The 17,025-nt window shown below is 33.3% G+C and overlaps 1 protein-coding gene and 1 long non-coding RNA gene across 2 annotated transcripts; one reads left to right on the top strand and one right to left on the bottom strand.

Annotated features, from left to right (window-relative positions):
- Nucleotides 1-1,818: 1,818 nt before the first annotated feature.
- Nucleotides 1,819-6,014, bottom strand: LOC107936274 (uncharacterized). Its single transcript, XR_005899929.1, has 5 exons — nucleotides 5,658-6,014; nucleotides 4,744-5,006; nucleotides 3,807-4,199; nucleotides 3,518-3,725; nucleotides 1,819-3,433 (listed from the first exon to the last, which is right to left on the bottom strand). It is a non-coding gene; the product is annotated as an uncharacterized lncRNA (long non-coding RNA).
- Nucleotides 6,015-12,607: 6,593 nt separating this feature from the next.
- Nucleotides 12,608-14,374, top strand: LOC121205102 (uncharacterized). Its single transcript, XM_041076027.1, has 4 exons — nucleotides 12,608-12,637; nucleotides 12,875-13,144; nucleotides 13,187-13,347; nucleotides 13,495-14,374. Exons 1-4 carry the CDS (start codon nucleotides 12,608-12,610, stop codon nucleotides 14,372-14,374), a joined length of 1,341 nt encoding a protein of 446 aa, XP_040931961.1.
- The last annotated feature ends 2,651 nt before the right edge of the window (nucleotides 14,375-17,025 follow it).

Raw genomic sequence — 17,025 nt, 5'->3', positions numbered from 1 at the left:
TTTGGAGTATTGACTTTGCATGGAGTGATAATTAAAACTCTTGTCAAAGACCCGTTTGACATGGGTTTGAACCATGTTACCCCATCCCCACCTCTATTATAGTATAGAAAAGGATAAATTACACCACAGGTCACCCAACTGTTATCCCTTTTTCTTTTTTTAGTTACTCAATTATCAATTTTTTAATTTAGTCACCCACCTATTAATTTTTTTTAATTTAGTCACCTAACTAATCAAGATTAGATTTTTTAGTCCATTCTTTGACGTTAAGAAATCGATATAATAAAAAATTTGTTAGTCAGGTGACCAAAAAAGAAAAGGGTAATAGTTGGGTGCCATGTGATGGAGTTTACCCTTTAAAAAATATTTACATATTTTTTAGGCTAATGATCAATTGTAATTAAAAAAGGGTAAACTATACAAATGGTCTCTCAACTATGCCAGCATTCTTATTTTAGTCACTCAACTTTAAAAGTTTTCAATTTAGGCACTAATATTTGAATTCGTTCCTGTTGGTCACCTGCCGTTAAATTGATAACGAAAAGCCTTTTTTAACTGGTATAATAGTATATTTAGTTCTTAATACTTACATATTCTATCAATTTGATGTAATTCTAAATAATTCAATAAATTTAATCCTTCACATTTACAAATTCTATCAATTTGATCCTATAATTTCCTAATCAAAACTTTCAACTTTTAAATCAGGGGCATCCTCATCTATTAATTATTTTATTTATGGTTGAAATTATCCAATTCGGTATATAACCCTTTTTGTTTATATTTTTAAGAAGTTAGTGCTAGAAATTAACTAAACACCATTAAAAATAATTGAAAATACAAATTTTAAAAGTATAATATAATATATAATAAAATTATTTAAATTATTTAATATTTTAAAAAAATATTTTTTTCACCTTGACTAGCATAATTTTAGTTTTAAATTAATTTGGTAAATGATTTGTCATCAAATGAGATTATTAGTTATATGTATAACTTATTGTGAATTTAAAAATTAAAAACAAATAATTAAAAATAAATAGAACACATAATAATCTCTTAATCGGTTTATAAAATTTAAAAAAAAACATTATCAATGTAACAAAAGGAAATTTAATTAATTCTTTCACTTTTTTAATGAAAAATTAAATGTACATCATTTTTCTTATATAATTGTTGGTTGAACAATTGGTTATTTCAAAGTCATATTTTAACTCTGGATTTAATTTTTAATTTTAAGGACCAACTTAAAGGACTATTTCTATGTACCTTGAAAGAAATATCATATTGTTAACAATAGAGCAAATCTAAAGTAAATTTTTTAAAGGTTTTTCCATTTACTTTAGCCAAAATCTTATCAATTAAAGGGTTATAAAATATTATATTTAGAATAATACTAATGAAAAAAAAGAGAAAGGAAATAAAGGTTAAAGATAAACTCATTGGTATCAAGAATTGGCTCGGAAAATGGTTTGTTAGTTGAGAGAAGTTTTTTTTTTCTTTTTGGGTTTTACAAATTTATAAGTATGGAATGTTTTTATTTTAAATGCTAAAAAATTTAGTTAGAAAGTTTGAAAATCTAATTAATAGAATTTGTACATGTGAAGGGTTAAATTTATTGAATTATTCAGAATTAGGATCAAAATGATAGAATATGTAAGTATTGAGTACTAAATTTGTTATTATACTAGTTAGAAAAAGATTTTTTTGTTATCATCAGACGTTAGTGCCTAAATTGAAATTTTTTAAAATTAAGTGACCAAAACAGAAACGCGAGCATAATTGAATGATCATTTTATAATTTACCCAGAAAAATGACTAAATTGACTTTTATTTCAAATACTTTAATGTCAAAGAAGTATTTGGATAATTCGTGTGTGCCAAGGAAGACAATGACCAAGTGCTAAAAACTTAACAAAGACCTGATTATTTTATTATTATTATTTTTCCAAAGTGAAGTTGCCATCAGAAGTCGACTTCAATCTGCAAAACTTCCACAAGGAGACTCACTGACTCAAGAACAAAATAATTTCATCCACAAGCATTGGTCAATAATGTCACTTTCCAACTCCATTTCTTCCTTATTATTGTTTCTTAGTCTTCTTAATTTCATCGCTCCTTCATTCTTGTTTCTCAACTAGAGGTGTAAGCCGGACATCTTTGCTTGCAAGCTCCTCGAGTTCAGCTTGATTACACCCAACCTCTAATCTTGCTGCCTGTTTTCTGTTTTCTGATTCCTCATTTTCTTGCAACTTGTTACATCGGTTGGTCCAAACAAAACATCTTTGCTTGTAAACTACTAGGGACAATTCCGGGTTCTTCGATAACTATCTGTCAACTGGCTTGCAGATAGAAGCCGCAACAGTGGTGGGGCAATTAATGAGGAAGTTGTTCCAAATCATTTTCTACATTCAGTTGATATTAATCTCCATCTTGGTAATCGTCTTAACCATCCGTGGCTTTGTCTATGCCGCTAGAAGTACCAACCATTTCCGCCCCGAGAAATGGTACCCTCCACTTCTGGGTTCAGCGGCTTCTGCCGGAATTGTTTCTTACCTATGGGAATGGATCTCTTTTCATGATCCATCAAGAGCTATCAAAATAGCCTTTTGCGTTGGCCCCTTGTTAACATGTGCGGTTGGTATTCTCCATATATTGATCGGATGTCCCATAAGTTTAGCAATCGGCACAATCGCAATCATTTCCAGTGTGATCCAATCCCTCTATACTTGTTGGGTGAAACCCAGATTTGATTACGCAACCAAGATCCTAACAGTTTCCACATCCTTTCCTCCTGATAAAACTGCTACATTTGTGATCCTATCCATCATAACCTGCCTAGTGTACTCATCTTTCTTGGTGACTGGAATTGGGGGAGCAACCGCAGCTGGGACTGGCTTAGACATCTTGTTCATCATAGTAATCCTGCTTACCTACACATGGACTATGCAAGTTATCAAGAACATGTTGTACGTTACCATCTCACGAGTCAGATACATGAATTTTGCTTGTGGAGCTGATATGAATACTTGGATTGCTTTCTGAGACACGGTCCAGCATTTGGTAGGAAGAGTATGCATAGGCTCAGCTGTTGTTCCGGTTATTGGAACCATTCGGGGCTCGGCCAGAGCTATGAAATCAGTTGTGGGGGGCACAGACGAGTTTTTGTTCTCTTGCGCTGACTGTTACTGGAGACTTGCTTCAACTCTTATAACATACGGGAACCGCTGGGGCTTTGTTCATGTCGGGGTTTATAACAAAGGTTTCATGCAGGCATCGGCTGATACCTGGGGAGCGTTTAAAACAGCAGAACTGATATCGTTGATTAATTCTGACCTCACTGGGGCGTTCTGTTTCTTCTCTGGGGTTGCAGTCGGTTCGATATGCACCCTTGTAGGAGGAACATGGGCGCTCGCCATTCATAAGAGCTATGCTACAGAAGTGTCCATCTATGCATTTTTCATTGGCTATTTCATCGTAGGATATTAAACATTGTTTAAAAAGCTAGAATCATTACCTGGCATGAAACTTATAAACAAATTTGTTTTGGTATTGCAGTGTCGAGTTGCATTGGCCTGGCAACAAGCATGTGTTTCAGCTTATTATGTCGCTTATGCTGAGAACCCTCAAAGCCTCCAGTTCGATGCAACGATCCCAGTTCGCATTCAAGAGCTTCTTCAAAGATATAATGTTTAGTGGTTAATTGGAAGCCATAGAAAGAGCAGCTGAGAAATTAATCAAAGGAATTCATTGTTCAGAATACAGAAAGTACACTGCTGAAAATACCAACATATGAGAAAACTTACAATTTTGGCGAGCCTGTCTGGTTTTGAGAATTCCGCTTCTCTGCAAATTATACGCATTACTGTTGTATATTTGTAGCATCATTTAAGATGAACTAAATTTCAAATAAAATATCTTTCTCGTTTGTTTGCTTCAGCAAAAGATCATTTTCAATACAGTTCCAAAACAATCAACAAACCAGAGGGATTTTAAAATGAAGGCAAATGCCATTAGAAATTGCAGGAGTCAAATACATCAATTTAATGTAAAAGAATTACACAGCTAGAAACAAAATGAAATTACAATGTGTAAATGCTACATATAGAAGGCTGCCAACCACAAGTTACTTGGGTCCTCGATGACCACGGCCACCGCATTCTGAGCACATGACATTGCCGGTTCCTCCACAACCTGAACTGTATAAACAAAAACTTAGAACACACAAATCTTTTAAGTTAAGAAAACTTACGAGGCCCTCAATGGCAGAAAATATAGTAGCAATGACAAAACCTTAAAATTCTATGAATGTCCATGGTGATCAGACAAAATGACAAGGGCCTTAATGTTTATGGGTAGAGTAGTCAAGTCAATCCACGTGTATCAACTAAAATCAAGGTCATTTTGGCAATGAAAGCACACAATGCAGCAAAGTCGATTCCTATTTCACAATGTTTAAAGCAAAGGATGCACAAGCCTTACAGCAAAAATACCCTATAATGACGTTTGACGCATCAATGTAAAACCTTACTTTAATCACTTCAAGACTTCTCCACAGAACAGACCCGTTTTAAGGATACTAGTTAGAATTTTATCCATCTGTTACGCAGAACCAGACTTTTGGAATCGAATATAGTTTGCCTTCTATAACAATATGAAATAGAAACATAACAAATGTAGAGCATGACTGCATAAACATCCATGACACCTATTTACAAATTAAAGAAGAGAAAATTTTCACACCTAGGCAGCGGACTTTGACAATGATACCCTGGCTCTCCAATATCGAGTCCACATATAATCCAGAACCAGCACAAGTGGTACAAAGGACGACACCTTTGGCCTGACAAGCACTACACCGGGGATTATCTCCAACTATTTTTTTCAGCCAAAGATACCCCAACTGATTCTTCAATTCATTCCTCGGGGATAGGCTTATCATAACAAAATAGAGATTCTAGACGACTTCTTCGTCCCTACGCATCTCCCAGTGCCCTTGACTCAGCCTGTACATCAGAATTTACCATTTCAGTTAAACTCAACGATAACCGACTTGTTTCCAAGGCGTATTAGCATCACAAACAGAAATTCCAAAAGTTTTCAAAGTGAACATCCTCAAAAGTAAAATCTAACACCGATTCTAACATACACCTTAAATGCATCACCAAAATTGTATGTTTCTCGAAATTCTTAACTGCTTAAAAACTTTATTTGCTTTTGAATCCAATTTGAAAAAATAGAAGTGAATTGAATGCAAGATCCAAAGTGTAAAGTTTAGCTGCTAGTTATACTAAAATTGCCAAAATAAGTGTTCTCTAAGGTGACTGAAGATTAAATACGAAACAGAGCACCAATTAACATTTAAAGCTTAATGCATATAAATGTACAAACTTGAAATTCAACAATTCATCAAAGTTGAATTTCAGGCAAATCAAAAGAAACCCAAAAAAGGAAATATGAATTTCACATAAATTAACATATAGTAGCATTTTCTACAGGAGGAAATATCATATTTAATTCAACAAACAACAAACTGACTGAAATTAGAATAAAATGAGCTTCTTTTTCATTCTATAATTTGTCGATTAAGAAATTTCTAAAGAGTTGAATAGGAATATACATACAAAATATGAAAAAGAGGAAGAAATGGAACTAACCCCATGAGAAGCAGAGCCATTTGAGAAAATGTCGCTGATTTTGGATATGGAGTAGCTTCCATTGGATACAGCGGACCAATACAAAACTTTGTTATATTCATGTAATTTTGGTGTTGAATTTATAGGAAACGTTATTGAAGACGAAATTTTCATGGTAGATTCCATTTTATTTATGAAAACCTGGGAATTAAGAAACGGGCTTTGAAGTAAATTGAGAACATTAAGAGAGCCCAGAGCTTTGAAGAAATCGAAGAATTAATCGAGTTCCTCCATTTTAGGGCTTTTTTTTTTCACTTAAAATTTTTTAATTTTTATGAATTATAAAATGGATTCTTTCTTTATTAATTTTATAAAGAATTTTTCATTAAAAAATTATTTGAGTATCTCAACACTTCAATAATTCGAGTATAATTTTTACTTTTTTAATATGTAATTTTTAAGCTTTATATTTCTTTTCTCTGTTGTATTATAGTTAAATTATCACTTTCGTTTTTGTACTTTCGTTTTGTATAACACCTTAATCAATCTAATTTTTCATTGAAAAATTAAATCAAACAATGACAATTTATTACATGTCAAAAAATAAAAATTTTACAAATTTCAAAAAATATTAAAATTTGGAAATTTATAAGGACGGAATAATAATAATAATAATCTATTTTTGAAAAAAAAATTCACAAACTAAAATTATAAGTATGTGAAATTTAAAAAAAATGCATTTATTTGAAATTTTAGGTTTTTAGAGAATTTTAAAATTTTATGAAACTTTTCCATAATTTTATTTTTTTATAAATTTTAGGGATTTTTTTTTGCATTTTTATATTTTTTAAGGAATTTTAAGTAAAAATACCATAAATTTCTTTAAAAATCTCATAAAATTAAAATTTTCTAAAAACCCTAAAATTTTAAACAAATAAAATTTTTTTAAAAAATTTATGATTTTTGAAAAATAACATTACATTATCTTATGCAGAAAATTGAATTATATTCTTATATTTGGTTCCTAAACACTCTACAAGGAATGTAACATTAATTTTAAAAACTACTCTCATATAATAAAATAAAATTTTATTATTACTAAAGTTATTTTTATTATTAACAAACACATAACTTAATCTATTTATTTTAAATAAAAATTAATACATGTATCTTAAAATTAATATATAGCTAAGTTAAAAATAAGTTTTTAATATTAAATATGTAGTTAAATTTGTTGGGGTAGGCTCTTTCAGGAGAAGTATTCAAAGTGTTAATCATTAGGTAGTCGGTTGGTGTAATAGCAGACTTTCAATGATGTCGGAAATAGTGGTTCTAGACCACTAAATTTAGAAAATAAGTTTGTAAATTTATTTATTTAATAATTACGAACCAAATGTGATTTTTGAGAGATTTTTTGAATTAGTCACTTGTGTTTTATAAAGATTTATTAAGTTAAGAAATTGAGGAAAAGAGGTATCGAGACCTCAATGTTATAAATCAAGCCATAAATATTTTTATAAATATTTCCGGAGTGTCAATAAGGTAGTATTAAAATTTCGTCAAAAAATTTTGACGTTTGGGTGGTTAATTAAATAAAAAAGACTAAATTGAAAATTGTGTAAAAGTTGCTAAAAGGATTAAATAGCTTAATTGTCAAATGAGGAAGGACCTAAAGTGCAAATAAGCCCAAATGAGATATTTTGGGTGGCAATAGCTGAGAAAAATAAGGAAATGGGTGAAATAAGGGCAAAATTGAAAATTTGGCAAAATTAGCTAAATAAAAATGGGACCAAATTGGAATATCTAGAATTCTCTTCATTTTTTCTTCATTTTCATCAGTTGAAAAATAGCCATGGAAGAGGGTTCAAGCTAGTTTTTATATTCTAGCGTCATGTAAGTTTAATTCTTGCTTTCTCCTTGAAATTTCTAAGGTTTTGGACTTTTACAATTGGGTCCAACTTACTAGTTATAAAGGTATGAAATGAATGTTGGTAACGAATATATTGACGATAAAAGTCACGTTATGTGTATATATATATGAAAGCTAAATTTTAAGGCAACTTTAAAAATCTCATATGCTTCCAGCACACATCCATAGTAACTTTAAAAATTAGTTATGAAATCAAAAACTAATGACATAGTAAGTTGGACCCAATTGTAAAAGTCCAAAATCTTAGAAATTTCAAGGAGAAAGCAAGAATTAAACTTACATGAAGCTAGAGTATGAAAACCAACTTGAACCCTCTTACATGGTTGTTTTTCAACTGATGAAAATGAAGAAAAAATGAAGAGAATTCTAGATATTCCAATTTTGTCCCATATTTATTTAGCTAATTTTAGCAATTTTCCAATTTTACCCTTATTTCACCCATTTACTGATTTCTCTCACTATTGCCACCCAAAATATCTCCTTTGGGCTTATTTTCACTTTAGGTCTTTCCTCATTTGACAATTGAGCTATTTAATCCTTTTAGCAACTTTTACACCTTTTTCAATTTAGTTCTTTTTATTTAATTAACCACCCAAACGTCAAAATTTTTTGACGAAATTTTAATACTTCCTTATTGACACTCCGTAAATATTTATAAAAATATTTACGGCTTGATTTATAACATCGAGGTCATGATACCTCTTTTCCTCAATTTCTTAACTTAATAAATCTTTATAAAACACAAATTACTAATTAAAAAAATCTCTCAAAAATCACATTTGGTTCGTAATTATTAAATAAATAAATTTACAAACTTATTTTCTGAATTTAGTGGTCTCGAACCACTATTTCTGACATCATTGAAAGTCGGCTATTACAATTCTCTCCCCTAAGAATTTTCGTCCTCGAAAATTCATATAACCAAGACTTTCACGAGCTTCGAGCACTATAAATAAACAGGGAAATTAAATCTAGTAATCATTATGTGCTTAGTAAGTTCATATAACCAAGACTTCACTTACCAACCATGTTTAATAAATAAATCATACATAAAGCAATCCATCTATCAATTTGGCAATTTAGCAAATAATTAAATTCACTTTTCAATTTCAACCAATGTTCACTCCAATTCAAATAATCATCCCAATGCACTTACCATACATATTAGATAATAATTTTAGCAATTAAATATTAAGTTCGGATTATAGAAATACAAATAAAACATTATATCATTTCTAATTTAACGTTTATCAACTATAATCAAGCATGTTATCAATTTATACACAAGTCGTTCATATATTTTTCCTCCTCCTCCTCCTCTCCATCCACATCCTTAGTATAAATAACACACTTGTAAGTAACATTATCTATAATTTTTATTATTTACTTATATGAATATTCAAGTTGTCCATCTGTGTGTGCAACATTTAATCATACACTACGGAGTCTGCCTTTTGGCACGAGTCTCTGTCTGCCTTTTGGCACGCTGTTTTCTGCTGGTTTTCCTTTTCTTGTCTTTCTCTGTTTCTGTTTTGTTTTGGCTGTGTGATTCAGATTAAAGGCTGTCATGGAGGAGGAGTTAGCCAACTTGAACTTGCTGGATGATGAGGAGGAGGTGTTCCAAGGGGATATAACGGTTGTAGAGCGGAACTACCAATTTTGTTTGGTGGGGCGATGCCTTACAGACAGTGTTGTTCATTTCTCGTCTCTACGGAATACAATGGCGGACCTTTGGCATCCAATCGGAGGAATTTGCATTTTGGATTTAGGGGACAAACGGTACCTATTCTAATTTTTTAATGATGTTGATGTCCAAAGGGTAGCTGCTGGCACGCCATAGTTTTTTAATAATCACCTGCTGATACTGCAAAGAATTCAAAATGGAGAAAATCTGTCTGATTTGGCGTTAAATTTTACGGAGTTTTGGGTTCAAATTTATGAACTGCCATCAGGTCCAATGAATGAAACTATGGCTAATCAGTTTGGAGTTTTTTGGGAAAATTTCTTGACTTTGATAATTCCAATCCAGTCTCGGGGAATAAAAAATATATGCGCATTCGTGTTCGATTGGACGTAATTGGCCCGTTAAAACGCAAGCAAAAGATCCAGATTGGGAAAGGTATGGTTGTTTACGCTCGCTTTAAATATGAAAAGTTAAGTTTGTCTTGCTTCATTTGTGGAAGATTGGGGCATAGTGAGAGTTACTGCCCTTTTCGTCTTAAAATCAAACCATCAAAAATTATTTTTGGCTAGGATCTATCACTACGTGCGGTACCGAGACGCTGGAATACAGTGGTGAGTAGGTGGTTGCGTGAAGCTAATGGGTCACAGTGTTGTGGTGAAAATATGGAAAGTTTCAGTCAAGGCAGTAATTTTAATAAGATGAGAGATCCGGGGAGGCAATCAGGGGAAAATGTTGGGAATCAACTATCAAATCCCAATTTAATTCCTTTGGGATCAAATCACCAGTTTGCCTTAATGGGCAGAGTAACTGGCGTAATTGGAATAAAGAAGTTTTGAATGTTGCTGAGTTGGCCAATGGGCCCATGGATTTAGTCTTAATGGAGGAAAATGATCCAATAGCCACGATGGAAGGAAAAAAGCGGCAAAGAACTGTGCAAGTTGGGAACGATGTGGGAGGTACCTTTGATTTAACGGCTAGCTCTGGTGAGCAGAGCAGCCGAGCCCCATGAAAATTTTAAGTTGGAACGTTCGTGGTTTGGGGAGACCATGAACTGTTAGAAGGCTCAAGAACAAGTTGAGAGCCGTTAATCCCCGAATTTTGTTTCTTATAGAAACAAAATTAAGTGCAAAAAAATGGAGATGATAAGGTTGAAATGTGGGTTTGAAAATGGAATTGAGATTGGGGCAGTAGGAATAAAAGGCGGATTATTTTTGGGATGGAAAGGAAATTCACTGGCGAGTCTCAAAAGCTTCTCTTCCTTTCATATTGATATTGAAATCAATGATAATGAATGTGGTGCAGTTTGGCGATTGACTGGGTTCTACGGGAATCCAGACAGTAGAAATAAAAATGATTCTTGGAATTTGCTTCAACAATTAAGTAATGATTGTAATGTTCCTTGGGTGGTGCTGGGCGATTTTAATGAAATTACAAATTCTTTTGAAAAAAAAAGTGGTCGGCTTAGATCAGTGTATCAAATGAATGATTTTCGTATGACCTTAGAGGATTGCAACCTTAACGATTTGGGTTTTGTTGGACGGTGGTTTACATGGGAAAGATGAAGGTTTTTTGCTACTAATATTAGGGAACGGCTAGATCGTGGAGTGGCGACGTTGAATTGGGTGAATTTGTTTCCAAGCTATCAGTTAGAACATTTAAGCCATTCTTTTTTCGATCATTGTCTCATTCTTCTGGATACCATACGAGTACAGGGGAATAATCATGGTAACTCTAATAATCTATTTCGGTTTGAGGCTAAATGGTGTTTAGATAGTTCATTCGAGGATATAATTAGAAGATGGTGGGCTGATTCTACAAGAAGTGTGCCACGGAAACTTGAGTTATTGGGTCATCAGATGTAGCAATGGAGCAGATCCAATTTGAGAGAGAATAAGGAGTTTCGAGTGAATCTAGAAAAACGACTAAATTGCCTCTATAGTCAGGAACCTTCTGATGAGATTTTAGTTGAAATCACAGATGTCCAATTAGATCTTAATTTGGAGGCTGATATGGAATAACTTTTTTGGGAACAACGTGCCCGTGTCAACTGGCTAAAGAATGGTGATCAGAATACAACCTATTTTCATAAGATAGCGTTGCAACGTCAGTTTCGTGGTCGTATTTCTGAGCTGGAGGATGAGAATGGTGGAAGTTTTTCTTCAACAAATGACTCGTTAAGGCTTGCCTCGGAGTATTTTATGAACCTGTTTTCGACTTCTGATATAGGATCGGACGAGCATGTGTTTAGTTTAGTAGAGAAAAGAGTTACTGATAACATGAATGAAGCCTTGCTTACAAATTTCACTGAGTAGGATATTGTCAATGCTGTCAAGTCAATGGAGCCATTGAAAGCCCTTGGAGTTGACGGTTTTCCCGCAATATTTTTCAAAGGTATTGGCATATTATTGGGGCAGACATATCTCTTTATTGTTTATCTATTCTGAATGGTGATACTGAAGTAGGAGAAATTAACAAAACTCGAATCATTCTGATTCCAAAGGTTGATAAACCAAATAAACTGGCACAGTTCAGACCCATAAGCTTGTGCAATGTTGTTTACAAAATTATTGCAAAGGTCTTGGTGATTCATATGAGTGCAATCTTAGGGAACTGTATTAACGAAGCTCAAGGAGCTTTTATCCCTGGAAGGCTTATTTCGAATAATGTGCTTATAGCTTATGAGGTTCTGCATTCACTTAAAATGAATAAGAGGGGGAAGAAAGGGAATTTTGCGCTTAAACTCGATATGAGTAAAGCGTATGATTGAATTGAATGGGACTTTTTGGCAGGAATGATGAGGCAGTTGGGTTTTCACACTGATTGGATTGTACTCATTATGAGATGTGTTAGTTCTGTCTCTTACTCAGTGAGCCTTAATAGTGCTAGTGTGAATGGTTTTCTCCGTCAAGAGGTTTACGCCAAGGGGACCCTCTAAGCCCTTATCTCTTTCTGATTTGTGCTGAAGGTTTTTCTACTCTTATTAAGGAAGCTGAGCAAAGAGGCTTGATGAAATGTGCTTCAATTGGTAGGGAACGGTTCTCCATAAATCACTTAGTTTTTGCTGATGATTGCATTATCTTTGGAGACGCTACAAGTGAAGGAACTAGGACGGTTCGAGATGTTATTCAAGAATATGAATTGATTTCGAGGCAGCGGGTGAACTTTGATAAATCTCTTATTTATTATGGGGCTAATGTGGAGATTAATGTCAGAGAGGATATAACCAAGTTGCTAGGAGTTCGGGTGGCTTCAAATCCTGAAAAATACTTGGGTTTGCCTATGATGGTGGGTCGAAAAAAGACTTGGGCTTTTGCTAACTTTGCTGATCGGTTCAGGAAACGTGTTGAAGCATAAAGTATGCGCTATTTGTCAATGAGAGGGAATGAGGTATTCATTAAATCAGTTTTGCAGGCTATACCGATATATGTCATACAATGTTTTCTTCTATCGAAATTACTATGTCGTACGCTTGAAGATATAATGAACAAATTTTGGTGGACTAGTAACAAAGCTGTGAAGGGCATTCATTGGAGCAGATGGGAACAGTTATGCAAACCAAAATGTATCGGTGGAATGGGTTTTAAAGATTTATACTTGTTTAATAAAATGTTAATTGCAAAACAGGTTTGGCGTATTTCATCCCAACCTAATTGTTTTTCAGCTAGAGTCTTAAAAGCTCGTTATTATATTTTCACAGATATATTATCAGCAAAAGTAGGATCTTACCCCTCATTTACCTGGCGTAGCATCTGTAGTGCTCGGGAGCTGATTGCGGATGGGTTATTGTGGCGTGTTGGTAATGGCGCAAGTATCAATATTTGGGATGACCCTTGGCTACCTGGAAGAGGAAATAGTAGAGTTTTAGCTCAAAAGATCATGCCTAATTGGACTACAGTGAATTAACTGATTGGCCATGAGACTTGTACCTGGAATAAGGAGCTGGTTCATACTATAGTTGATGAGGCTACAGCAACTCGTATCTTTTCTATTCCTCTTGCTGGGTGTAATTCGGAGGATTTGTTAGTTTGGAAATTCGAAGGCTCGGGGGAATATACAGTGAAAAGCAAGTATCGGGTTTTAACTACAGAGAACCTACAGTAATCTAGTTACACTTCAACTAATGTTGATGGATATACTGTGTTTTACAAGTCTTTATGGGCTTTGCATTTGCCAGCAAAAATTAAAATACATATTTGGAGGCTGTTTCATAATTTTTTGCCTCATTTTTGCAATTTGGCGTGAAGAACTCTGAGGATTGAAGTTACTTGTCCGCTGTGTAAGGTTGGCTCGGAGGACTCAGATCATTTGATGTGGTCCTGTGGGATACTTCAGTATGTATGGGCAGCCTTGAAAATAACGATTCCGTTGGTTGGAAACTTGAGTTGTTGCAAGGATCGTTTTGTTAAAACTTTCTCTGCAGCAGAAGAACAGCAAAAACACTTCATTGTAATTTCCATATGGAGTCTATGGTATCGAATAAACAAAATGATCCATAAAGGAGTAAAGCTATCTCTACAGGAATTGTTGGGATTTATTAAAGGGTATGAACATGAGCTTAGATTTATTCAGGAGACTAATAATCTGTCTTCTAGATCTATGGCAAAAGAAATTTGGAGACCCCCAAAAACTGGAGTTATTAAGATTAATTTTGATGCGACTTTTAAAAGTTCAGATAAATGTGCAATAACAGCAGCCCTAGCCAGAAATTCATCAGGTGATATAATAGGAGCGGAGACTTATCTCTTTGAGGATGTTGTTGATGCCTTTATGGTTGAAGCAAGGGCATGTGAAAGGGCGTTAATTTTTGCAGGAATGATGGGGCTCCGGCATTTGATTATGGAAGGCAATTCCCTGACAGTTATCAAAAGTGTCAAGAAGCAGGAGAATGATAAATTGATTGTTCGGCCGATTATAAACCATATTACTCTTCTGGAAACTCAGTTTGATAACGTCACATACCGTTTTGCTCCCCGGTTGGCTAATGAAGCGGCGCACATATTGGCAATAGAAGGAAGAAGGTTTCAACGATTTGGGTTCTGGGTTGAGGGAGTGACCGATGCTGTGAAGGAGAAGGCGATGAATGACCGTTTGGACTGGTTCCAGAGTTCCTACAGTACATTTTGATCTGCTTTGAAAACTAGAGAAGGTTCGCTTGAATCTCCAGCCGATTTCAAAGCTTCTATTCTTCTTCTATACTAGTTCTTTCGCTGAAGATGAAGAGGATGGGTGGCTGATATTTGGTTGTTGAAAGGTTTTTGTTCGCTTGGCTTTGGGAGTTTCTTTTAAATTTTGGTTTGAAGTTTTCTAGATGCTTTTATTACTCTATCTGCTTTGCTAGCTGTTCTCTTTGCTTCATTGTTTTATCGTTTCATGTTACTGTTTCTTATTAGCTGGTCTGCTTGTATTGTCTTATCACGTTTCTGTTTGCTAAATATCTCAACCTTTTGCCTTGAGCCAAGTGATAATAATATCAGTCTTTTTTGACAAAAAAAAGTTGTTCATATGTGTCATAGTCACTAAATTATTTTTATCTTAAACCACAGAACTCCAAATTAAGATTAGCTAATTTTCCTTGAAACTAGACTCACATATATTCTTACAATAAAATTTTCAGAATTTTTTGTTTAGCCAATAAGCACGGTTAATTCTTTAAAGTCATCATTGTTCTGCTGTCTGACAGTTCAGACCCTTCTACACTAAAAATTAATTATCTCCTCGTACTGGATTCGAATGATGTTCTCATTTGTTTCTCTTGAAAATAGACTCATTCAGAATTCTAAAAATATAAATTTAAACCATAATTATTTTTCTTGAAATTTTGATGATTTTCCAAAGTCAGAACAGAGGAACCCAAAATCATTCTGACATTGTCTGACAAAATTTATTATATCTCATAATTTACAATTCCATTGCTTACATCGTTTCTTCTATAAGAAACTAGACTCGATAAGCTTTAATTTCATATTTTATTCATCCTCTAATTAGATTTATACAATTTTTGGTGATTTTGCAAAGTCATACAACTGCTGCTGTCCAAAATTATTTTATGCAAGATGTTAACTACCATTTTGCTTCTAAGCTTTTAATAAGTGACAATTTCATCCCTGCTCAATTAACCTCTCAATTGAGCTAATTTTCTCAATTAATACTTTATTCTATCACTTTAAACTACTTTATAATCTTAGAGATCAGAATTTCATTACTAAATAATAATTTCAAACTTTTTCACAATTAGGTCTTAAAATCAATTTCCATCAATTTTACTTGATAAAATCACCATATATCAAAATTAAAGCGTCAATTCTATGTTTTTTCATTGTATACTTCCAGCACTCATCCATAGAAACTTTAAAAATTAGCCATGAAATCAAAAACTAATGACATAGTAAGTTGGACCCAATTGTAAAAGTCCAAAATCTTAGAAATTTCAAGGAGAAAGCAAGAATTAAACTTACATGAAGCTAGAGTCTGAAAACCAGCTTGAACCCTCTTCCACGGATGTTTTTCAGTTGATGAAAATGAAGAAAAAATGAATAGAATTCTAAATATTCCAATTTGGTCCCATTTTTATTTAGCTAATTTTGGTAAATTTTCAATTTTGCCCTTATTTCACCCATTTCTTGATTTTTCTCGGCTATTGCAGCCCAAAATATCTCCTTTGGCCTTATTTGCACTTTAGGTTCTTCCTCATTTGACCATTGAGCTATTTAATCTTTTTAGCAACTTTTACACCTTTTTCATTTTAGTCCTTTTTATTTAATTAACTACCCAAACGTCAAAATTTTCTGACGAAATTTTAATACTACCTTATTGACACTCCGTAAATATTTATAAAAATATTTACGGCTTGATTTATAACATCGAGGTCTCGATACCTCTTTTCCTCAATTTCTTAACTTAATAAATCTTTATAAAACACAAATTACTAATTCAAAAAATCTCTCAAAAATCACATTTGGTTCGTAATTATTAAATAAATAAATTTACGAATTTAATTATCAAATTTAGTGGTCTCGAACTACTATTTTTGACATTATTGAAAGTCGGCTATTACAATTGGTCTCAAACAACTAAAAGTATTGTCCCTCGATGAGAAATTTTGTCTCTCGTGTTCTTTCGAGAGTTAGTGTTTCTAGAGCATGTGTTCACGAGGACTTGGTTTACAAAGTTAAAAGTACCTCAATTGGTAAACTTGTAAAGTTTAATAGCAAAATGTCAATATAAAGTGTGCTAAAAATTGTGAAACTCACTTATGTACACGGAGACTTGAACCACCACTTTCGTGTTAAACAATTTATATGCAATTAGCAAAAAACCACTCTTTTGTTAATACAAAAACGATGACTTGTTTGGTAGGGAAGAAAATGTGGATGATTCCATTCATTTGATATGACTGCAGGGACTATTAAAGAAGATAATAGAAAACTCGACCACAAAATGCCCCTAAAATCAAAATAAATATCATAGCTAATGGTGATATTAAGTCAAAATTAACCACAATTATTAATGCAAATAAGGTAAGTATGGACGGCAAAAAAGCAGCCAATGTGAATGGCTAGTCAACTTGTCGTTTTCAAGGTGCATACAAAAAGCTTTTTCCATCACCTACGGCCATATTCTATAATTATTCTATTCACAGAAAAGATGATATCCCAATTTCAAGTTTTCATTTGTTTTTCAATTTTAGTCGGCTTTAGGATAAACAATAATTTCACACATCAATTTCTAATATATCAATACAACGTGTAAATATTTATAAATATGATCATGTTGAT

The sequence above is a fragment of the Gossypium hirsutum genome, chromosome A08, assembly GCF_007990345.1.
Source record: "Gossypium hirsutum isolate 1008001.06 chromosome A08, Gossypium_hirsutum_v2.1, whole genome shotgun sequence".
NCBI classification, from domain to species: Eukaryota; Viridiplantae; Streptophyta; class Magnoliopsida; order Malvales; family Malvaceae; genus Gossypium; species Gossypium hirsutum.
This window is presented reverse-complemented; position numbering and strand designations above follow the sequence as displayed.